This window comes from Geotrypetes seraphini, chromosome 2 (genome assembly GCF_902459505.1).
Source record: "Geotrypetes seraphini chromosome 2, aGeoSer1.1, whole genome shotgun sequence".
Classification (NCBI taxonomy): Eukaryota; Metazoa; Chordata; class Amphibia; order Gymnophiona; family Dermophiidae; genus Geotrypetes; species Geotrypetes seraphini.
The window spans coordinates 222,601,245-222,626,787 of NC_047085.1; the positions used below are offsets into that span (position 1 = coordinate 222,601,245).

The following is a 25,543-nucleotide window of genomic DNA, read 5'->3' on the forward strand; positions in this document are numbered from 1 at the left end:
TTAATTATTGTTGATTTAGAGGAGTAAATTTTTGGAAAAAACCCAAGTAATGTGGTGTCTTTTCCTCTAAGCCTCTAGAACAGGGAGCCAAAGTGCACTTATGGTAGCCTACCTCCTGCAGCTTTACATCTCTCCTTGTTGAGGATCCCAGCTGTTCCTTCAAAAGCTAAGCTTCAGTTCTATTGATCACTTTCTTAGAACAGATCACCCCCCTATTGAGATCTGATTGACACCTTTCTGGAGCAGTAGCCCAGACTGCTCTTCCAGCAACTGTACATTTTATTTATTTTTATTTATTTAAGCATTTATATACCATTTATAGCAGGAGTCTCAAAGTCCCTCCTTGAGGGCCGCCATCTAGTCGGGTTTTCAGAATTTCCCCAATGAATATGCATGAGATCTATGTGCATGCACTGCTTTCAATGCATATTCATTGGGGAAATCCTGAAAACCCAACTGGATTGTGGCCCTCAAGGGGGGACTTTGAGATCCCTGATTTATAGCCTAAGTGGTTTACATTCAGGTACTCAAGCATTTTTTGCCTATCCTCCCTTCACAGAATCGCAAAATACCAGGCAGCGCTTTCCAGAGCTTAGCGCCACCACAGACAGCATTGTTGCCCTGATCGTAACATTTTACCCTCCAAACTCAGTTTCATACTATTTTCTGATCTCAAACATTTTCTAGGTTGGTAGATTTAAAAAAAAACCTTTAGTACCATAGGAGAAACGTGATTATAGAATTTGATGTATGTTTGAAAGAATCTTAAAATGTACTCTCTGCAGCATAGGTAACCAATGCAATTGTTTCAACACTGGAGTTATACAAGTCATTCTTGAAACCCCAGTAATCAATCTTGCAGCAGAGTTAATTAACATCTGCAGTGAACATAAGAATAGCCTCACTGGGACAGACCAATGGTCCATCAAGCCCAGTAGCCCGTTCTCACGGTAGCCAATCCAGGTCTCTAGTACCTAGCCAAAACCCAAGGTGTAGCAATATTCCATGCTACCGATAAAGGGCCCTCCAGAATTGTTGGTTCATTTTGTGGATTGGCTCAACACGTTGGACATGAATTTGAGATTTACCATGACATCCGATCAACATCAAATAGCTTTTTTGGATGTATGGGTTCAGAAGTCTAACCATACTTTAACCACCACTGTCTATAGAAAAGCGATGGAGGTTAACAATTATTTGAGCTACACTAGTTGTCATCCCACTAAGCTCAAACAATCTCTTCCTATAAGCCAGTTCCTCCGTATTCGGAGGTTGTGTACGGACACCGATGAGTTCCGCATTCAAGCCCGGAAATTATATCACAGATTCAGAGAGCGAGGATACCCGCATCGAGTTCTTCAGAATGCTTATCATAGAGCCTTATATGCCAACCGGGCCCTGTTGCTATCCTCTACTCCCCCTCAAAAAGAGATCAAAACAGTCTGTGTGTTGTCGTTTTCTGACCAAGCTGCTGTTGTTGCTCAAAGCATTAAAAAGCACTGGCATATTCTCCAGCTTCATTCCATCTTTCGAGAACCTCCCTGCATAGCATATTCTCGTGCTAAAAATATTGCAGATTATGTGGTTCATTCTAGATATATCGCTGAACACAACCACAGTACTCAGGAGGGACAGCACTCAAGATGTAGTGACACTTGTGATCTGTGTAAGGTCACTATTGAGGGTCATACATGGCGACACCTTAAGACTCTTAAAACATATGCTCTGAAATCAGTCACTACATGTAGATCCATGTGGGTGATATATGTCATTACATGCTCTTGTCGTATGGTATACGTGGGCCGTACTCAAAGAAAAATCAAAACTCGTCTTATTGAGCACCGCTCACGTACAAATACTCAGTCAATGAATTCTCCGTTGGTGCCTCATTGTATCCAGTTGGGACATACTTTTCAGGATTTACGTTGGTCTATTATTGAACAGGTCTATGAGAGTCATCAGGGAGATAAAGTACTGTGGTTACAACGGAGGGAGCAGTATTGGATTTTTGAACTCCAAGCGTTAGCCCCCATGGGACACAATGATTACATTGAATGGCAACATACCTTTTAATTAATTGTGTGTTTATTTGGTGGTTTGATCTGTTATTTATCATCATATTTTTGACTTTTTCAGCAGTTTACCACCTCAGCTGACTCCGGGCTGTGTTTTCCTGTTCCCTTTGCGGTCCCTTGGAGTCATGTGTTTCTTTTTTATCCAATTATATCATTGGGTCTGCTGTTTAAATTGGAGGCGTTCTGTTCGGTTCAGCGCCATTTCCCGCTTTGTCAATCTATGCTGTGCCAGATAATTTGGATGGTCACAGCGCAGCCCAGCCGTTCCTGAAGAAGGGGGTGTGCACCCCCGAAACGGAGCCCCGTTGGACGAAAAATATCTTCGCTGGCTGTTTGTTTCCACGGAGAAGCTAAGTACTTCCTGTTGGTTTTGTTGCTCTGCTGGACTTGGACGTTTGGCCCCCTGGACAAGGGGCAGAGACAATTGTAGTGGATGGTAAAGTGTGTTTTTTTTATTTATTTATATCTTTTTCACACTTAGCACTGTTGGGTGCACTTTATTGTAAAAAATACGGAGTAGAGCCCGGGGATGTTTCACAGTTAACACTCTTCTGGGTGTAAGCCAAGTGACAGCCTATACCACTGGGTTTCTAGTGGGTGGCTGTGTGACTGAGGGCTCTCCCGTATATATATATACACTTATATCACAGGTATCATTGAAAGGTTGTTGTGTGTAGTTTAGCCGCTCCTGCTTTTGTCTCTCTCCCTTGTCCAGTTACTATTCTTGGGGTTTGGGAGGTTTTTGCTTTTGTACTTATTTGTTTACCTTCCATTATTTTCGGGGGTTTTTTTTATTTCTACCGATAAAGGGCAAGCAGTGGCTTCCCCCATGTCTTTCTCAATATGGACTTTTCCCCCAGGAAACCAGCTATGCTATCCGCTCTTACCACATCCTCTGGCAACGCGTTCCAGAGCTTAACTCCCAAATAAAGAGAATTGCAATAATCCACCCTATTCAGGATTAATGCTTGCACCACAGTACGGAAATCAAATGCAGTTAACATAGGTTTTAATCTGTATAACAATTGCAATTGCATATAACCCATCCAAATTGTTTTTCAGTATTTGTTTTTCCATAGTCAAACAGCTATCCAAACATATTTCACAAGAATATCATATTATATTAGTATATACTCATCCCAGCTTACAAACCTGCCCAGCATCGTTGTACCAGAGTTCCTCATGAAGCCGGTCAGGATGAGCCTTCTTCCGCTTTATTTCCCCAATCACATCAAATACTTCTGAATCGGAGCTGCTAGAACAGCTGCTGTCATCATCGGTGTCACTCTCTGACTCACTGAAGCTTTCTGACATGGAAAAAAGGTTTTAACAGAGAAGAAAAAGAAAGTTTTCATCCAGGAAAAAGAATATACAGTTATGTGAAAAAATTAGGACACCCTATGAAATATACAGTTCTTTCTTAAGAAGTGTTCACATATCAATGTCAAATCCTTTTTTTTATTTATCTCTGGAAAAGGAAGTGATGTAATTGCAGGTAAAACAAAAAAAATTCCCTTGATTTACTTATGAAACAAAAGATATCCACAAAAATGTGAATTCTAACTGAGGAATAAAAAAGAATACCCTAATAGCTAGTGTTACCCTCTTTGGCTGAAATAACTGCAGTGAGCTGCTTCTTGTAGCAATATAACATCGGTCTGAGGAAAGTTTGGCCCACTCCGCAATACAGAATTGTTTCAGCTGTGAGATGTTTGAGGGGTTTCTTACATGTACAGCCCGTTTCAAATCATCCCACAGCATCTCTATGAGATTAAGATCAGGGCTTTTACTTGGCCACTCCAGGACTCTCCATTTCTTAGTTTTCAGCCAGTCCTTGGTGGATTTACTGGTATGTTTTGGGTCATTGTCATATTGCAGGGTTCAGTTCCGTTTCAGTTTTAATTTTCTTACAAATGGTCTCACATGTTCCTCAAGCACCCTCTGATACATGATAGAATTCATGGTGGATTCTATGATGGTGAGCTGGCCAGGTCCTGCTGCAGCAAAGCATCTCCAAACCATGACACTTCCACCTACATGCTTTACATGGTTGGTTTGAGGTTCTTTTCCTGGAATGCTGTATTTAGTGTACGCCAAACATGTCCTCTTTTCTGGTGTCCAAATAATTCAATTTTAGACTCATCTGTCCATAGAACACTATTCCAGAAGTCCTGGTGTTTGTCTACGTTCTCTCTGGCAAACTTCAGTCTGACCTTGATGTTTATCTTACAGAGCAAAGGTTTCGTCCTTGCACACCTCCCATGTAAGTTAAATTTGCGCAGTCTGATTGTAGAGGCATGCACTTTCACATCAACAGTAGCAAGAGCCTGCAGTAGTTTCCATGATGACATTTTAGGGGTTTTGGAGACTTCTTTTAGCATCTTGCGGTCCGCTCAGGGGGTCAATTTTCTTAGACGGCCAGACCTGGGCATGTTGGCAGTTGTTTGGAAAGTCCTCCACTTGTACACTATTTTCCGGACTGTGGAATGGCTAATGTTACATTATTTCGAGATCTTTTTAAATCTCTTACCAGACTTATAAGCTCCTACAATCTTCTTTCTGGAGGCCTCAGACAGCTCTTTTGATCTCACCATTGTGTTCACTCTCACCGCAGCAGTCATGAGCACACCAAACTAAATGTCTGAGGTTTAAGTAGGGCAAACCTCCTTCAAAATGCTGAGTAACGATGTTCTAATCATGTGCACCTGATGTGATACACATGTGTGTGATTTGAGCCACTTTAAGTTGGAGGATATGTGGGGGTGTCCTAATTTATTCCTCAGATTACACATTTTTGTGGATATCTTTTGTTTCATGTGTAAATCAAGGAAAATATTTGTTGTTTACCTGCAATTGCATCATTTTCTTTTCCAGAGATTTAAAAAAAAAAAAAAGGATTCAACATCGATATGTGAACATTTCTTAAAAACTGAATATTTCATAGGATATCCTAATTTTTTCATGACACTGACTTACCTGGCTCTTCATCTAGCTTGGTCTTTGGGGGTTCCCACGGTGGCCTGACTGCCTTAGCCCTTGTCTGACGCTTTCCTAATTCTTCCTCAAATCTGGAATACAAATCACGAAGCTTACTGGTCCCAACCACTGTAGAATCACCCTAAAGGTAATGGGAAATAAAGAAAAACTATCAAGATGGCCTTGTGCTCACATAATGATTTTTTGATTCTCTAACGAGAAGTTCAGAACAAAGACCCATTTTTATTAACATTTTATCAGCATTTATGAAAGTTTAACATGAGAAACTTTATAAAAATGGTTTAGATAGTTTTTTAAAATAATATAATTTTTATTAAATTTTCTGAAAATACTTACAACACAACAACAGCAAACATTTAGAACATAGCAGAACCAGTAAGATCTTTGTATTATTCCTTCACGAAGACCTAAAGGATCCAAACCCCTCACCAAAAGACACCCCCTGAACCCCCTACCCCAGCACTCCAGTGTCAAAAGTTCAAAAGCGAACTTCTGGCTCTATGGGACAATCCCTCCCAAACAGGAGCCCGTATTCTCCTAAATTTCCTCCACGGACCAGGACCGCCACTACAGACATCCAGATATTCAAATTTTAACAAAGTGAACATTTCATTTCTCCACATCCTTTTAAGCAGGCGGTAGATTTTTGGCTATAGCGTGCGCTAATCCAGTGCGTGCGTTAAAAACGCTAGCGCACCTTTGTAAAAGGAGCCCTAAGAGTAACTTTTATTTTTTATGTCAATGCACTCTGGATTTGCCTATATGAAAGCAGTGTATGGGAAATAATGACGTCAACACGTCATCCAGCAGCTTCTTCCACAATCTTCAACCAGGGTCCAAACGTTCAATCACGCTGTAAACCTGTTGACTGAACCATGGAAGTCAAAACCATGTTCAATTGGAGTATAAAGATGTAATTATTAGAGGACAACATTTTCAGCAAAATACAACCAAAAATATCCTATAATGGTTCAGCTTTAATGCTCTAAATTCCCCTTTAGCACGTTGCCAAGTATTGGTGCAATGATTAAGGGAACTCAGGTTCATACTATGCAAACATTCAACTAGTACCAGCCATGGGGCATCAAATTATGTAAATACTATGTGACCCATGAAGTGCTACATTCAGTACCTACCACCTGATCCATGGGGTCACTTGAGTAGTAGCTTTCTGAATGAGTGCAGCGAACCCACACAGGCTTGAGCAGTTCTTCAACATCTTGTTCATTCTTTTCAGGGGGAATTTCTTCTGCCAGCTCCTTGTCCTTGACAGAGATGTAATTCTTTGGTTTGCTGGCCTTTCGGGGCTCCGAGCAGCGTTCACGCTCATCCTCCCAGCGGCTTCTCTTCTTTTCCCGGCTTGGGGATCGGCTTGATGAGGGAACAAACACACAAAGTGTGAAAAACCACAGGTATTATAGCCTGGAGCCAAGTCATATTAGCTCAACATCCGCCCATTACAAATATTAAATAATTCTCCCTTCCCCCCAAATAAAACCAACCAGGTCAATATTCAAAGTGAATTTACTGGCAAGAAATAGTTCCTGGCTGGTTAAAACACTTGTTCGGAGCTAAGCACTCATTTTCAACGGCGTTGAACTTGTGATTATGCAGTTAACAAGCACAATGTAATGTTAATGCTGCCAAAAATATCTAGTTGGCTATATTGGGGATGTTCCAAGGCAGAGTGGGGACTTGGCTGATTAAGTGCCAATATTCAGCACTTAACCAGCCAAGGTAACCGTATGAATAGTTAAGTGCTCTATATCACTCTTAACCAGCTATGCTTTAGCTGGATCTGGAAATCTGAAAATTCAATAGCATGATCTGAGCATGGTCTAGCACTGAATTTCCGTGCATAATACAGTCAGCTTTCAGCAAACCGCTGTGTACTACCAGCTAAATATCAAACCCAACAATGTATTTATTTATTTAGTTTATTTATATTCTGCTCCAGCAAAACATTTCTAGATGGATTTCAATTGAACATACACAATTTTAAGACCATACAATCTTATCTAAAAACAATAGACAATATTTCATTCATTCAAAAACAAATCAGGTCTTCAAGAAATCTTCTAATTTCAAAATATTTATAGAAAAAAAAAACAGACCTGGTTAAATAAATCCACAATTAAACCCCTCTTTAAACAGGAATGTTTTTAGTGAACTTTTAAAACTTTTCATATCATGCAAAAACCCTAATCTGCTCTGGAAGCTGTTTCCAGAGTTGAGGTCCTTTTATATAAAAATCAGAATTCCTATATTCATGATAAATAAATAAATCACATGAAAGGATGGCAAATGTAGAACATTAGTTCCCAAAGAGCATAATATTCTCATTGGTTAATGAGTGCGTAGCGAAGCAACCAAGACAGGAGACATTTTTCCAACTAATGCCTTAAAAACAAGTGACTAATTTATAGCGAATACGGTATTCAATTGGTAATCAGTGAAGTGATTTAAGAGTGGGTGTAGCATGTTCCCATCTGGGGCTTCCATTAATTATCTTAGCCAAACTGTTCAGGGTAACCTGTAAAGGTTTCAAGTATTTCCTAGGAACACTGAAAAGAATTACAGTAATCAAAATGCGGTAAAGACAAGCTTTGTACCACAAGGTGAAAATTAGCAGCCAACACCATAGTTTTTAAAGATCTTAAAGTTCTGACCTTGAAAACATTTTTTCAAAAAAATGTTAAACAGTCGCAGGAAGGGCCGAGCCCTGAGGGACCTCATAACTCAATGTCATGCATTCCGATTTATCCATCCCACTGAATACCAAAAATTTACGCATTTTCAAAAATGATTCAAACCATTTATATACATTTCAAGTAATCCCAAAGGCATTCAATTGTTGCAATAAATGCAAGATTAGGTTCTTACCTTTGATAATCTTCATTCTGTAAATCCATGGAAGAATCAGTATGATATGTGTTTTATCTCAAACGCATATCGGGTCTTGTAGAAAACCACACGCTTTTTTCTCTCTGCTCCACCCACTTAGCTAAGGAGCACAGAACCCCCTACAGTTGAGTCCAAAAGCAAACGAATATCACTGGAACAAAGCATATGTATAAAGTGGGGCACGGAGAACCTCCCCACCAATATAACATTCAGTTCTGCTCAGCAATATATAAGCAAAAAATTAATAAACAGGCAACATGAAAAACGGGAAGAACTTGGATTCAATATGGCACCAACCTGCAGCAATATGGAACCAACCTGCTGTTTGCAACAAGCACAAACTGGAACAAGACATGCAGAATAGATATCTACCCACATCTGGAGAACAATTACCCACAGGGCTCATCTGCTGTGTGAAAGATACTCAAACCTGAAAGGAAAAACATCCGAGGCAGAAGTGCAGACAATACAGAAAGAATCCAAGTAGAGAGAGGGCGAGCCATACTGATTACTCTGTGGATTTACAGAATGAAGATTATCAAAGGTAAGAATCTAATCTTGCATTCTATTATATCCACTCCGGAGTCAGTACGATTGGTTTGACAGAAGAACCTGCCCGCAACACAAAGACATCAAAGGCGGCATCAGATCAAGCTGCCACGTCCACTCTGTAGAACCTTGTGAAAGTATAAGGAGAAGACCATGTAGCCGCTCTACAAATTTCAGTAGATGACCTGTTTGAGACTCTGTCCATGAAGCTGCGACACCTCTGGTCGAGTGAGCTTTAAGAGACACAGGTGACACAAGTCAACGAAATAGCCGTGTGGATCCATTGGGCAATAGAGGCCTTAGACGCCGGCCTACCTCATCTGGATTGGCTAGTCAGAACAAACAGAAGGTCAAAAAGATGGAAGTCGTTAGTCCTCTCCAAGTAATGGAGTACGACCCTCCGCATGTCCAGCTTCTTTAAGATCTTATCCTTTTAAGAACATAAGAATTGCCGCTGCTGCGTCAGGGTCAAACGAAAGACAGGCAAACATCCTGGTTGACATGGAAGTCCAACTCTGAAACCACTTTCAGAAGAAAGGAAGGAACAGTATGGAGAGAAACTCCCATCTCCATAATACGAAGAGCTCTCTACAACAAAGAGCCTGCAATTTCAAAATATGCTTTGCCAAAACAATCTCCACAAGGAACACTGTTTTGACCATAAGGTACAGAAGGGATGCATCCCTAAGTGGCTCAAAAGGAGCTTCAGCAATTCCCTTCAGCACAATATTCAGATTCCACATAGGAAAAGGCTGTTGCAGGGGAAACCGCAAAGTGCCCCCTGAAAAATCTGGTCACATCTGGATACACCATAAGTGAACTGGAATCACTGTGCGCTCTGAAGCAGGAAAGGCCTGCTACCTGGGCCTTAAGGAAAGCCACCACATTTTCCATTCTAACCAAGTACGCCACAGAAAGAACTTGAAGGTGCAGCTCCGCCCATCAGAATAGCATTTGAGCGTCCCAACTCAAGGGAGCACTCCTGGTGCCTCCCTGTCGATTTACGTACGCCACTGCCATGGCACCGTCAGAAAACACCCTTCCCAATTTTCCTTCCAGAATGTTTTGAAGGGCTCTCAACACAAGTGAATGGCTCGAAGCTCTAAATGGCCGATCGACCAACCCTTCTGATGTGTAGTCCACTGGCCCTGGATGGAGTGATCTCCACAATGAGCACCCCATCCATATAGACTGGCGTCGGTCATAAGAGTAACCCACTCTATGACCCGGAGAGGTATGACCTTCCCTAGAGCCTCTGCCTGAAGCCACCAGCGAAGGCTTCTGTGGGCTGGCTCCATCCAGGGAAGGGGTATCTGAAGAAAATGATGCTGAGGGGGACCAACGAGACTGGAGGGACTCCTGCAGAAGTTGCTTATATGCTCTAGCCCAAGGCACAACTTCTAGGGAGGCCACCATGGAACCCAAGTATTGCCAAGCACTGGGACTTGAATGCACTAAGATGTCCATGATCTGTTGCTGGAGCTCCTGGTTGCATGGTTCATGAAGAAAAACACATCCTTGGAATGTGTCAAACTAAACTCCAGATATTCCAGTGTGAGATGGTGTGAGCTTGCTCTTCTTGAAATTGACAATCTAGCCCAGATGTTGCAGAAGAGACACCACTGTCTTCACTGCCTGCTCGCACTCCAAGCTGAACTTGGACCCCCATTCTGTAGAGGTGCACCACCACACTACCACCATCACCTTGGTGAAGGTGGGGGGGGCATCACTAGCCCAAATGGGAAGGCTCAGAACTGGAAATGCTGCTGGAGAATATGAGCTCTCAGACACTTCCAATGCCCCGGGAATATAGAGATATGAAGGTAAGCCTCAAATTTCCCCAAAGCCACAGCTGCAATCACAGAATGCACTGTCTCATACGAAAGTGCTGGACCCTCAGAAAAGCATTGACCAGATACAGAATGGGTCTCCAGTTCTCTGAACCTTTCTTTAGCACAATGAAGTATAAGGAGTATATGCCGGAGCCTGATTCGCTTTCCAGAACTGACTCTACGGCTCAAATGTCTAAGAGATGCTGCAGTATCGCCTGGACCTTTAACTTCTTCTCCAGCTTTCCTGTTCCCTTTCCCGGAGAAACTATGACAACCGGCCTCCAATGCGAGAAGGCAAGGCTGAAGTCCTGACAGAGCAGATCAGAAGCACTTCTGAACAGCTCGCTTGCGCAAATAAAAACTGTAGGAGACTCTTGTGGTCCTCAGATAAGTAGGTGGAGCAGAGAGAAAAAAAGTGTGTGGTTTTCTGCAAGATCCGGTTTGGGTGTTGAGATACAACACTTATCGTACTGACTCTAGAGTAGATGTAACAGAAATATCATGATTAATTGTATTGAAAGCCAATAATATATCTAATGATACCAATATGAAACTTTCTCCCTTATCAAATCTTGTGCATACTACATCTAATAAAGAAATGAGCAATGTTTCAGTATCATAATCAATCCTGAAACTAAATTGAAATCTGTCTAAAGCATGATTTTCATTCAAAACGTCTGTCAGTTGAGTATGAATATTTGTTTTTCAACAATTTTTGCCAGAGGGGTAAATTAGAAATGGGTTGATAATTGTTCATCAAAGCTGGATCTAGTGATGGACTCTTCAAAATACAATTCACTGCTATCTTTTTCAAATAAATTGGCATATGTCCTCTTTCAAATATATCTTATTAATAATTTCATGTATAACATTTAAAGAACTATTTTTCAAATTTTTAACTAAAGTAAGATAGCAAATATCTAATAGACAATAAGAATTACTAACACGAAACCCAACAAGATGGTAAGAGGGATAAGAAAAGAAGTCAGCAACAGGGCACAAGACATCAAAGAACAGAAGATTGGAGACAGATGAGGTCTTAAGAAGATCATCAGTCTTCTAACAAAATGATCCTCCAAATAATTTCCAGAAACAAAATCCACTCCCTATTGGACAAAGCTCAAGAATAAAAAGCCCATAATGTGTGGAAACTCCATCATGTAATATAATAAATTAATTAATAAAAAAGCTTAACTACCTCCAGAAACACAAAAATATATCAAAACTATCATTTACAAACTTGATTTCTGCAATGGGATTTCCAATGGATGGACTGTAGAAAAGCATAAATAAAGCAGCAGAACACAGGGAATGGACTCTTACCTCCACTATTTGCGCACTATACCTTATCCAGACAAAGCTTTGTACCCACCAATTCCTATGCAAAACTTTCAATGTAACCTGACAAAACAGTAATCCTCAATAAAACACAAAGGAAAAATCTGCTTTGCAATTAAAGCTCTGCAAAAAAGAACTAATGCATTTTGCAATATAAATACTGCTAACAAAAATAAACAAATACTATAATAACAGAGCATCGGAGAATGTGTTTTTGGATTACCCTCTTAAAATTTATCACATATCCAGTTAACGTTAAGTGGTCTTTCGTTCAATTAATCTGCTTAAATTAGATTGCTGAATATGTTGTCTTAAACCTAACCAGATATATCTGGTTTTAAACAGCTACTGAGCTACTTAAGGGGATAGTAATAACCAGACAACCCTGAATATCTGGTTTATGTTTTAGACCCCCCCCCCACCCCCTCCACCTCTTGAATTCCTCTTGAACTCTCCAAGACTTAAACCATATAACTTTTGGCTACCTGAATTTTTAGAGCCAACAATTCACACAATCAGTTCCAAAGCTGACCTCTTAAAATTCTAACGTGCCTGATATTCAAAAGCGCTTAGTTGTGTACCAGCAGCCACTATGTAGAACAGAGCTCTACCCACCAATATTCAGGAGGTACCATCTGAGAGGAGAGATACTGTCCTAAAAAAAAACCCAACAAAACTGTATGTGCAGAGCTAGTGGCATCACTGCTGAATATGTACTGTTTATTCAGCCTCAATTACAATCTAGACCAGGGGTGGGCAACTCCGGTCCTCGAGGGCCGGAATCCAATCGGGTTTTCAGGATTTCCTCAATAGATATGCATGAGATCTATTTGCATTCATTGCTTTAATGCATATTCTTTGGGGAAATCCTGAAAACCCGATTGGATTCCGGCCCTCGAGGACCGGAGTTGCCCACCCCTGATCTAGACAGTGGTGTAGTGGCTAGAGCTACAGCCTCAGCACCCTGAGGTTGTGAGTTCAAACTCTGCACTGCTCCTTATGACCCTGTGCAAGTCATTTAATTCTCCACTGCCCACCCAGACAGATAGAGAAAATGATTGAGTACCTGATTTGTAACCCGTTTTGAGCTCCTTTGGGATAAAAGACTGTCTTCTTTTACAAAACTGCGCGGCCACAGCCCCGAAGCCCTTTAAATCTCTATGGGCTTTGGGGCCTTTAGCACAGCACAGTCGCTAGCACGGCTTTGTAAAAGAGGCTGTAAAATAAATTGAAAAAAATAAATAAAACAGTTTTAAGCATCACAGCCATCATCTATTTATTTATTTAAATTTATATCATTTTTATATATTATAAAAAGTAAAAGCATTTTTAATTTTGCCCTAAACACCGAGGGTCCGACATTCAGCCGGTGACAATCAGCATTTTGCTGACTGTTGGCGTTAAAACTCAGAAATTCAATGCCGGGTCGTGTCCAGGCATTAGCACTGAGTTTCTGTGATTCTGGACTTAGCTAACATATAGCCAGTTAACCTTTTCCTATCGTGTGTCCCGGATGATGGGACATTCCAAAAATGTCGCTGCCATCGTATGTCCCATGGCATGGGACAAACAGTACACGACAGGAACACAAAATATTTGAATTTACAGACTTATGACTTTACATTATGCTTACAATAGCCGTAAATGATAACGGTGAATAATACAAAACTTTGCTAAAATAATTACGATTGGAACCAGCGTAATGTAAAATTTATTACGCTAGGAAAAGGTTAAGTGTGATATTTGCATAAAGATAGGCCTGACTCTTATGTGGTTAGTGGTAAGCCCTGAACAGGCAATTTAACCTGCCAGGAGCCATTATTGACCAGTTAAATTACATTGAATATATTGACCCCCTAGAGATTAAGGGCTCCTTTTACAGAGCCGCGCTAGGGCCTTAATGCGTGGAATAGCACGTGCTAAATTGCCGCACGCGCTAGCCACTACCACCTCCTTTGGAGCAGGCAGTAGATTTCCGGCTAGCGTGCCCTATAGCGCGCGCTAATCCGGTGCGTGCGTTAAAACCGCTAGCACGGCTTTGTAAAAGGAGCCCTAAATTCCAATTTTAACTCAATTCACAAATTTGTACCATAATTTTAGTCCAACAACCCTAAAAGCCTTACACTGCCATCCAACCTCTCTTATATTATCTAGGTCTGGAACTTCCAACAAATTCTCCTGTGTATTTAAAAAAAAATACGCTCTGACAACAGCATTTGAATACTGACCTGCAATAACAATGAGAATTAATTTAAATGACATACTATTTCCTAACAAAAAGAATGTGTAGTGGGAAGGGAACAGACTTTGAATTTAGCTCACACTTTTTTCATTTGTAACTCAAAGGCGCATTACATTCTGGTACACTAGGTATTTTCCTGTCCCCATAATCTAACCCCCTCTTCTACGAAACTGCGCTAGCGTTTTTTTTGCGCAAAGAGCCGCACTGAATGACCCGCGCTGCTCCCGACGCTCACAGAAACTCTATGAGCATCGGGGAGCAGCGCCGGCCATTCAGCGCGGCTCCCCGCGCTAGAAACTGCTAGCGCAGTTTCGTAGAAGAGGGGGTAAGATGGAGTATCGCAAACTGTGTGCCTCCTGAGATTTCAGTTGTGCCGCGGCACACTGGGGAGGAGAGACATCGGCTGACTGACTACAGGACATGCCTATCGTGGCAATCAGCCAGCGTCTCTCCTCCTTTCCTTGCCTCTTCCCTACTAGCACCCCCCACTGGCAGCTCAGGGCCCATCTGGAGGGCCTTCACATATGGCCGTCAACGTGATGATCGTCTCACGTGCGTGATGTCATCACAGCAACGTCCGCACACTACCAGATATCTCGAGCCGTGGTCACTACGTTTAATGTGCCGTAGCTTGACAAAGTTTGCAGGACACTGATCTAAGAGGTTTAAAAGCACTACTACAGGGCATTCTCTGGTCTTCCACAGCAATTTTGAGATTGGTGTACACTTCCCTTGGTGCTAAAAATAGAATTTATTTGTTAGCGCTGAGAGTATGTCTTGGGGAGAAAGTAGGTATGCTCTGCGCTAATCAGTTAGTGCAGCTACATTGTCACACGCTAACCAACTAGAAAATAGATGTCAATAAGTTCTCATGCACTAATTGCCATGTTGTAGTGGGAAAATGAGCACATGGCCATTAATAGGAATAATGGAAAATGAGGCTGTTTTACTGCTGTGCTAAAAGTGGCCTCAGAGCTTGGGAAAAATATGTACTGGGGATAATACTGGCCACTCTTTTTTTTAATTAAAGTATTTGGAACCCTTTGAGTTGCGAGTTGAGGTCAAACGAGGCCAGACCTTGATTCTCTCTCTAGTCACTAGAATTTTAATTTTCCATATTCTGTTTCGTATTGATTGGGGCACTTTTTAATGCTACTTAGTAAAAGGGCCCCTAAGTTTATACCTGAGGAAATGGGGGGGTTAAGCAACTTACCCCAAATTACAAAGGTCACAATAAGCTGCAGTGGAATTTGAACCAGTTTTTCCTGCTTCTCAACCCACTGCTGTAACCATTAGGCTAGAGCAGGGGTGTCAAGTCCCTCCTCGAGGGCCACAATCCAGTCGGGCTTGCAGGATTTCCTCATCGAATATGCATGAGATCTATTAGCATACAATGAAAGCAGTGCGTGCAAACAGATCTCATGCATATTGGAAAAATCCTGAAAATCCGATTGGATTGCGGCCCTTGAGGAGGGACTTTGATACCCCTGGGTCATGCCTGTCAATAACAAACAAACAGACTAAATACTGCATTAAGACAGAATTTTAACATTCATTCCTATTGCTCCTTTAAAATATCACAGTGTTTTTAATGACCCCCTTCTCCAAACATTTTGTGAAATTTTATAGGATAACATGGGAAAATAATAGTAAATGCAGACAACCCAGTATTGACCTGAGGGAAGTATTTAGGATTGGAGATAATGATGAACAAGTAATTCTTCGGCCCCAGCACAGAGACCTGTTGGGCAGCCGAAACTACAGCGTCCCTCAAGCGGAGAGGAGCGTGGGAGCACTGCTCCGCCCCCCTCCCGAACCTGCAGGAGACCAACCACCTTTAAAACAAGCTGCCCCAGCGGCGTTCAGCCTTTTTCTTCGGCCCCAGCACAGAGACCTGTTGGGCAGCCGAAACTACAGCGTCCCTCAAGCGGAGAGAAGCGTGGGAGCACTGCTCCGCCCCCCTCCCGAACCTGCAGGAGACCAACCACCTTTAAAACAAGCTGCCCCAGCGGCGTTCAGCCTTTTTCTTCGGCCCCAGCACAGAGACCTGTTGGGCAGCCGAAACTACAGCGTCCCTCAAGCGGAGAGGAGCGTGGGAGCACTGCTCCGCCCCCCTCCCGAACCTGCAGGAGACCAACCACCTTTAAAACAAGCTGCCCCAGCGGCGTGCCTTTGCGGAGCGCCTGCGCGAGGCCGCAGCGTTGGAGTGCTCAGGCCCTGAATCAGGAACCATACGACCATATCCCAGACACCACAAACGCAGTGGCAGAGACCAACCTCAGCGGCCGGACCAGACCTCACAGACCTGACTTGACACAACCTGATCACTTTATACCACAGAACCAGACCACGAAGCCAGACCCAGCGGACCAGTCGGATAAGTCCTCCTGCCACAGGAAGAAACTTTGGGCCGTGTGGGAGTCCAGCTCCGCCTCCCGAAGTCCCCTGCAGAGCAGCTCACATAGCTCTTCTCTTCAGGGCAGCCCCACTGAAACCGGGAGCTGCCCCAACAAAAAAACTGTCCTCCTGCCAGAGGAGAGGCGCGTGGGAGCCCTGCTCAGCCCCTCTCCCCGACTGGCAGCGGACCAAGCACAGGATCACAGCGCCAGCGGCGCTCACTCACTCTCGAGCCCAAATTCAATAAAGTGGTGAGCAAAATAATTCGGAACCCCCTTACCAAGAATCAGAAAGCTCATCTCCCACATCCACTCTTACGATCAACACTAATAGCTTACTAAACCACAGGCCTCACAAAACAAAACAAAAAAAAAACAAATGGCATTGCATACACCGAAACTCATCCTTGTCATCATACTAACTGCCACATTTATAGCAAAATGGAAAACAGCAGGCTACCAAATCCGCACCATCCCTATCCTAACAACAACGCACAGAGCTGTTCAACATACCAGAATATTCCACACCCCTAGAACACTAACTCCATGTCCACTATCCAGCCAAGCTAGCATTCCCACTATCTGGGGAAAAAGACCGCCACCAAAGCCCAGCACAATCACACAAAAATACCAAACTTCACCAAGAATAATCATCAACACAACCCCCACCCCCACCACAAAATTCACTACGATAGCGTGCGCATATATGAACATTAGATCCATTAGCCCAAAAGCAGAATTAATCAAGGACTGGCTGATCAAAGATAATCTAGGCTGCCTCTTCCTAACTGAAACATGGCTCAACTCGGCTTCAGATCCAAGCATTACAGAATCCTGCCCCAAAGGATATAAACTAGAACTAGTATGTAGAGAAAACAAAAGAGGAGGAGGTTTAGCAATCATAATAAAAAACAATCTCAACATTGATGTCCTAACCAAGTACTCCACCCCTTACCTAGACCTGCTAGTCTGCCAAATATCTGACAAATCACTAACTGGAAATCTGAACTGCCTTCTTTGCTACATTACTCCAGGCAAATGGAACACCGCAAAACAAGAACTTGAAGAATTCATCTTCCAGAACTCTCTCTCCTCCACACACAACTTGATCCTTGGAGACTTAAATCTCCACTTAGAAGATCAAACATCCAAACAAGCAACAGATATACTCTCATACCTCAATTCCCTATCCTACCAAATTCTCAACCCAGAACCTACACACGAAAAAGGTCATCAACTTGATATAGCAGCTTACTCACCTCCAAACCAAAACACACAAAAAATACACATCTCAAATGGGTCCTGGCACCCTACCCTCTGGTCAGACCATTACAAATATTCATTCACTATCAATTGGGCTCAAAATAACAGCAAACCCATCCCAAAGAAATTGCACATCAAGATCAGACCGAAAATCGAACCTACCACATTCTGGAACACAGTTGACCCTGAAATAGACCCCAACAACCCCAAAGACTTCATAAACAGTTGGCGGACCCTAAGTGAAACCACATTAAACGAACTAGCTCCAATAAAAAACAAATACAAAATAGACAGACCATCCAACAAATGGTTCGACGACGAACTCTTACAATTAAAAAGGAAATGCAGACAACTGGAAAGGTCATGGAAAAAACAGAAATATAATCATACCAAAGATGAATGGAAAATCCAAATCAAACTATACAACACCAAACTGAAGGAAAAACGAAAAAACTTCTACTCTAAACTCATTGGCACTGAAAAACCAGACACTAAAAAACTTTTTGAAATCGTAAGAAACCTCACCGACACCAAACCATTCCTCGCCACCCAAGGAAACCAAACTCCCACAGCCACCCAATTAGCGAACTATTTCAAACACAAAATCATTACAACCAGATCCACATTCAACAATTCACAAATCAACTTAGAAGAAATACTAATCAATCCCACAATAGACGAAGCAATCCCAGCAGACAGGAGCTGGACAACCTTCCCAAAGATACAATGGTCAGACGTGGACAGGCTTTACAAAAAATACAGCAAATCCTCATGTGACCTGAACAACTGTCCCCCATACTTACTAACTACAGCCTCCACCAAATTTAAAGCCAACCTCACACTATGGCTTCAAACTACACTAAGGGAAGGTCATTTCCCACCGGAACTAGGAGAAATCATAATTACTCCTATCCTAAAAGATCCCAAAGGTCCTATAGACAATCCTACAAACTACAGACCAATCGCCTCAATCCCACTATATATCAAACTAACCGAAGGCCTAGTTGCACAATATCTCTCCAACTTCCTTGAAGACCATCACATACTGCATCCATCCCAATCTGGTTTCAGATCTAACCATAGCACAGAAACGCTACTGATATCACTATTAGACACAGCCCGACAACACCTTAGCAAAGGAAACAAACTACTTCTCATTCAACTCGATCTCTCTGCTGCATTTGACCTAGTTGACCACCCCACACTACTCCAGACATTAGATGCAATAGGAATCTCTGGCAATGTTCACAACTGGTTCCAAGGCTTCCTTAGAACTCGAACATACAGAGTCAAGTCAAAAGAGCATCTATCCGACCCATGGTCAAATCCATGTGGAGTACCACAAGGATCGCCATTATCTCCTATATTATTCAACCTCTTCATAGCATCCCTCGGCATTACCCTAGACGCCCTAAACACAATATCATTTAGCTATGCGGATGATATAACAATCCTCACCCCCTTCAACATACAAGACCCCTTATCAACAAACCACCTGGAAATAATAATGGAATCGGTAGAAAAATGGATGTCAAGTCATAAACTGAAACTGAACTCAGAAAAAACTAAATTCCTACTACTAGAGAAGGAAAAAAAACCAACATGTACAGAACTGGAATTAAACACAATCAAGTACCCAATGCAAAGCACACTCAAGATCCTAGGAATTCAACTAGACAGAAATTGCACAATGCAGACCCAAATCCACAAAATCATCCAAAGAGCATTCTTCACAATGCGTAACCTAAGAAAAATAAGAAAATTCTTCATCAAGGATCAATACAAGATAGTAGTACAATCCCTAGTTCTAAGCATAGTAGATTATTGCAACAGCCTATACCTATCATGCCCAAACTACATGATAAAACAATTACAGACCGTTCAGAACACGGCCCTCAGACTCATCTATTCCCTCAGCAAATTTGACCACATCACCAATGCTTACCTTGACTCACACTGGCTACCAATAAAAGCAAGATCCCAGTTCAAATTCTACTGTCTACTATACAAAGTAACACACGGAACAGCACCCAGATACCTAAACAAAAGACTACACCGTAATCTCTCACACAGAATAAAGAGAACTCAAAACCTATTCGCCTACCCTCCTCTCAAAGGTACACGACGCATGAAACTATACGACAGCCTTTTAGCTACACAGGCAGCAAAAATTGACACTACCATTTCCAATCTACTGATCAAATCAATAGACATAAAAGAATTCCGAAAAGAAATCAAAACTCATCTCTTCAAAAAATACTTTCCATCATCTTAACCTCAACATAGCACTAGAAAATACACACACGATCACCCATCCATAACTATACCAAACATTGTACAACTCTCTTCATCAAGCTACTATTCATCTACTATGAGCTCTAAATATCTCCTGGAAACTTCCAGACTAACAATTGTAACTTGATACATTCCTGATTCTATGTACTGTAATATTCCTGAAATTGTCCAGTCTCTTAATTTGTAATCCGCTTAGAACCGCAAGGCACAAGCGGAATAGAAATCTGTAATGTAATGTAATGTAATGTAATGTAATTCATAAATATGACAGCTCAGGCTGAAGTTGAATGCCCAAACCATTTTACCTTCTTTTCCTCTTGTATTCTTTCTTGTAGGATCTATCTGGAGATGGGGATCTTCGCCTCTCACGGTGTTGATGTCTCTCTCTTCAAAATGAACAGAAAGAGATTGTGAGTTTTTAATTTTATTTTATTTTACTTTTTCAATGGTAAATCATGGATGGGTAAGAATACTAGTTGCAAAACTACTAATTCTAAGGCAGAATGTAATGCTTCTACAAACAGCACCTGAGAAGGCAACTCCAGACCACACAAAGCAAACCTTCTGAAACAGAGGCCTAGCAAATCTTTGTTAACGCCAAGGTTCGGTTTAGATTTTTAGGATATTCTTGAGGAAGGGCTAAGATGCCTGGCCACTCAAAATGTAACTGTTGCTACCCCCAACAGACCTGGCCCACACAAAGCGACACAGGTCAGGAAAAGGGCTGGTGAAAAATAACAGGAGAAAGGGGAAAAGACGGAAGAACAAGAGAAAAAGAAGAAATTAAAGGAAAGGGAAAGTGATAAACATAAAAAGCAACACCCCTCAAAAAATGAGCAAACAGCAATAGGGAAGGATTAGGTTCTTAACTCGATAATGCTCTTTCCTGTAGAACAGCATCTGATTCTTAACAGATGGGTTGTGTACCCCCAACTCATGAGTTGGATTGTAGAAGGCAATCAATCATTTTTCTCAGCTCCGCCTCCTTGTCTCCTTGGGCAGTGCCCTCTCTTTTCGGTCCATACCGAAGCAAGCGACAACTTCTAAAAGAGGAAATGATAACAAGGAGGGTTCAGGGGGGACTTCCCGATAATAATAACTTTATTTTTTTTGTATACCGCAATATCACAAGCAGTTCAGAGCGTTTTACAGAGGAACAGACTGTACATAGACAGTGATGTTACAGAAAACGTTAACTTTACTCTGCAATAAGAACAAAAAAAAACCCTAGTAAAACAAACATTGCAATTGCAAAACTAAAGGTGGAACAAACTCACCACCTACCTTTGTGCAACCAGCACTAATACTTGTATAGCTCTGTGAAAGCAGCGTGCAGCAAGCAGTGGAACTCTAACCCATTGCCTTATAATGTAATGTAAACCCACTGCCTTATATTGTAATGTAATGTAAAGCGTTCTATCAATTTTTTTATAAACTATAATAACTTCCTTTTCTTCTGTTTTGGCTGCTATGTACCAACCCACTAGAAATTCAACCCAGACTATTATTCAAAACAGGATATATCCATCTCTAACAGAGTGAGGTGTAAGGAATCGTACGAGTATGCTGTTCTACAAGAAAGAGGATTATCGAGGTAAGAAACTAATTCTTTCTTTTTGCAAACAGCATAATTCCTTATGGATGGGGCATAACAGAGCACTCCTTTGAGTCTAGAGCAAGACAGATGAGCCTGCAACAAGCACCAAGGACCCAAACGTCACGTCCACTTGTGGTGACATGTCCAAGCTATAAAACTTCGTAAAGGTATGAAGAGTGGACCATGTGGCTGCCTTGGACTCTGCCCAAGAAGAAACCACACTTCTGGAAAAGTGAGCTTTCAAAGCAACTGGCAGTTGTTTACCACAGCCAATGAATGCTGAGGAGGTCGCCATGCAAATCCATCGGGAGATAGAAGCCTTAGAAGCTGGTTTTTCCCGATGATTAGTGCTGGATAAGACAAATAGATGGTCTGAGAGCTTAAAATCATTTGTCACCTCAAGATAGTAGAGAAGAACTCTCCGAACATCCAGAACTTCAAAACCTTGTCCTGTTTCTTTTCGCCCATGGGCTGAAACGCAGGTAATCTCACTTCCTGATTGACATGGAATGTCAAAACCATCCTTAGCAGAAAAGAAGGCATGGTTCGCAAAGACACTCCTGCTTCTGTGAATCTGAGAAAAGGCTCTCTGCATGATGCCTGCAGCTCAGACACCCTCCTAGGCAAAATGACTGTGACCAAAAACACTGTCTTCACAATCAGATCCATGATAGATAATTCCGATAAAGATTCATACAGAGTCTTAGTGAAGGCCTATAATATGATATCAAGATTCCATGTTGGAAATGGCTGCATCACCTGAGGGCAGAGCCTCCGTGCTCCCTTCAGGAACCTGGAAACATCTGGATGAGAGGCTAGAGACGCTTGATCTACTCTGGTCCAGAAGCATGAAAACTAGCTACTTGAACTTTAAGAGATCCAACTGCCAAGCTCTTCTCCAATCTTTCCTGCAGGAACGAGAGGGCCTCAGGAAAGGAAGTCTAGAAAGAATCCAACTGATTAGCCTTGCACCAATGCTGAAAAAATTTCCTTTGAATCGTCACTCTGACCTTAGCAGCCTTCTCTCGTCTTCCCACCAGAGAGTTCACAAAGAGGCCCTGTATAGGTGATAAAATTTGAGCTTGTAGCCCTCTTGAATTATGTCTAAAATGCACTGGTCTGAAGAATATGCACCCAAGTCTCCCAGAACTCCGATAGTTTCCCTCCTATGTGGGGGAGTTCAGAGGTCATCCTGGTGTCATTGTGACTTCTTAGAATTAGCTACTGAGCACGAGCCAGATGTCTGGGCTCTCCTGAAGTTACTAAACCTTGGTCTAGATCCTTCATAGGTCTTTAGGGATAAGGATCCCATAGACCCATAACATAGTCTTCTGAAGCCACAAAAGGGACCATGAATGGAACTGCCTAATCCTCATGGTTTACTGTCTGGCAAGAATTTAGGATGAAGGTCTATTATACTTGTCATCAGGTCGTCCAGTCTTTTGCCAAAGAGCATTTGTCCTTTAAAGGGGAGTCTGGTTAAAGTAGGTTTTTGATACTGAATCTCCTGCCAATTGCCTGATCCAAAGCATTCTGCAGGTAGACATTGTATAAGGTGAGATTTTACTCATAACTCTGAGCATATCATAGCATCAGCCACATAATCCACCCCTACCAGGACAACAGGGGGCAAAGCCCTCCTCTGCATCCAAATTCTGGCATAGCATTTTGTGGCAGGCTTGCACCACAAAAGATGCTGTGGCCACTGCCTTAAGGCCTAAAGCCAGTGCTTCAAATTGTCTTTTGAGGACGAAATCCACTGTGTGATACTGCGTATCCTTCAAGATCACGCCCCCTTCACTAGGCAGCGAAGTCTATTTAGTAACTTGGGCTACCAGCGAACCCATCTTAGGTGGTGTAAATAATTGCTGAAATTCTGAAGCCATGGGATACAATTTAGTCATCGCCCTCACCTCTATTAAGGGACATTCTGGTCAGTCCCACTGCTCCATGCAGTGCTGGATGCAGTATTCTAGGTGAGGGTGTACCATGGCCCGGTACAGAAGCACGATAACCTTCTCCAATCTGTTTGTGATCCGCTTCTTAATCATTCCTATCATTCTGTTCGCCCTTTTCGCTGCCGTCGCACATTGCGCGGACGGCTTCATAAACTTGACGACCAGTACTCCCAAGTTTCTTTCCTGGGGGGTCTCTCTAAGTACTACACCGGACATCCGTGTATAAGATTTTTGTTACAGACATTCATCACCTTACACTTATCTATGTTAAATCTCATTTGGGTGACAAGGTAATCTCTGGGTGACAAGGGAAGCATGTGGACTGTGACTTAGTACTGCATAACAGCAAAACCTGAGCGGCCAAGACCTGTGGGGACTCTAGATCCAACTCTCACAAAGAAACTGTAATAACTTCAGTTAAATCTGATGGTCTGACAGGTCTTTGCATTGTTGGATCCTTTCCCTGGTCTAGGGCTGCCACCAATTCCTGGCTGTCCCAAACTGTGAAACAGAATCCTCCAAAGAGGATGTTTTCTTGGAAAGCAATAGCATTGTGTCTGACCCCCAAATCATACCAGTCCCCTGACTGGATCTCGGGTTGCTGCAGTTCCAAAAATTGTAAAGTGGCTTTGACCTGAGGAGGTAACCCTATCTGTGCACTTCCCTGTAGATACCCTGTAGGTGTTCGTTTATATTTTTGGTAGGCTGCATACATCATGGTCACAAAATCGGAGTAAAAGACTTGACCCAGATTCTCCAGGGTCTTCTACAGGTCTGAAACTCCCCTCCTCTCAGGGTCAGGCACTTCCACAGAGCAGCGCTTCGCCAGAGACACGTAGTCATGGTATAGGGAGCTCTAACGGTGTTTTGAGATCCAGCCCTTGCACTTTCTACAACTCAATGACCTGCAGACGGACCAAGCCCATGGCTCCCCCCCTACACACACACACGCTCCTTGGTACACAGACACTCCTCAGGCACCCATTCAGCACAAATCTGGCAAGATATAGGGTTAAAACCCCCTGAGGAATCCAGACAATAATAATATATCCTACACCCCTCATACTGAGCAAGTAGCCAAGAAATAAAAATAAGGAAACTTTTTAAGTTGCCAAGATGGTATCTTGAGAAAATATACACTGGAGCTCTCTGTGTGCTGCTAGACCTTGGTGTGTTTTTTTCCCCCCACCATTTGAATTTCTATTTCTGCTTACAATGCCAAACAGGAAAGAAAAACTGAAAGAGGCTCATCCCCCATCTTCAACATAATTGAGTTCCTCACCTATATCTCATGTGCATATGGAGTGGAAGGGCTCACTGTACTGGAAGACAAAAGGAGTCCCTCCCAACCTGAGCTGAATATGTCATTATCCCTGAATAAGATGATCAGAATGCTGCGGCCCATCCACTGCTTTGATCCCTGCTGATGTAACAAGTCTGGATTCTGTTTTGCGCAACTGCACAGGAGAAGAAATTGCCAGTGTGGAAGAGATACTCCCAACTATCTTGGATCCAACTGGGGCTGACAGGAGTGTATTTAGGGGAAGAAATTGGAGACACTGAGCATAATCTAAGAAATTTCATGACTGCTCTAATTTACATTTGATGAGTAAAAGGCTTCCTTTAGGAAAATCCGGTTAGATTACAATAGACTCACTGTGGATTGTGTAGGGATCTTTAGACAATTCTTTTTTTTAATTGAAAATTTTTAAATATTACAATTGTAATCAAAAGAATACACAAGTAATATTCACAAAAGAAAAAAAATTATAGGTATTATATTAATGTATGTAGCTCAAATCTTAGCGAAACAAAATAACACAAAACAAAAAAAAAATTAAAAAGGAAATATTCTGAAATATTAGAGCACTAATACATTTTATTTATCCCTCAAAAACCTGATAACTAAAACAACTAAGGGCTCCTTTTACTAAGGTGCCCTAGCGTTTTTAGCGCATGCACAAGATTAGCGTGCTAGCTGAAAAATTACTGCCTGCTTAAAAGGAGGCGGCAGCAGCTAGCGCGTGCACAAAAACCGCTAGCACGCTGAGATGGATAACCTGGACATACAGATGGATCAACTGGACATACTGGCCT

General features: G+C 42.1%; 1 protein-coding gene across 1 annotated transcript in view; it reads right to left on the minus strand.

The window, feature by feature from the left end:
• DROSHA (drosha ribonuclease III) overlaps window positions 1-25,543 on the minus strand; it is a 318,886-nt gene that overhangs the window by 273,862 nt on the left and 19,481 nt on the right. Inside the window, exons 3-6 of the mRNA XM_033934987.1 lie at window positions 20,197-20,277; window positions 6,209-6,443; window positions 5,052-5,193; window positions 3,228-3,382 (exon numbers count right to left, since the gene is read on the minus strand). Coding sequence (XP_033790878.1) covers window positions 3,228-3,382; window positions 5,052-5,193; window positions 6,209-6,443; window positions 20,197-20,277 — 613 coding nt within the window. The remainder of the gene's footprint in view (window positions 1-3,227; window positions 3,383-5,051; window positions 5,194-6,208; window positions 6,444-20,196; window positions 20,278-25,543) is intronic.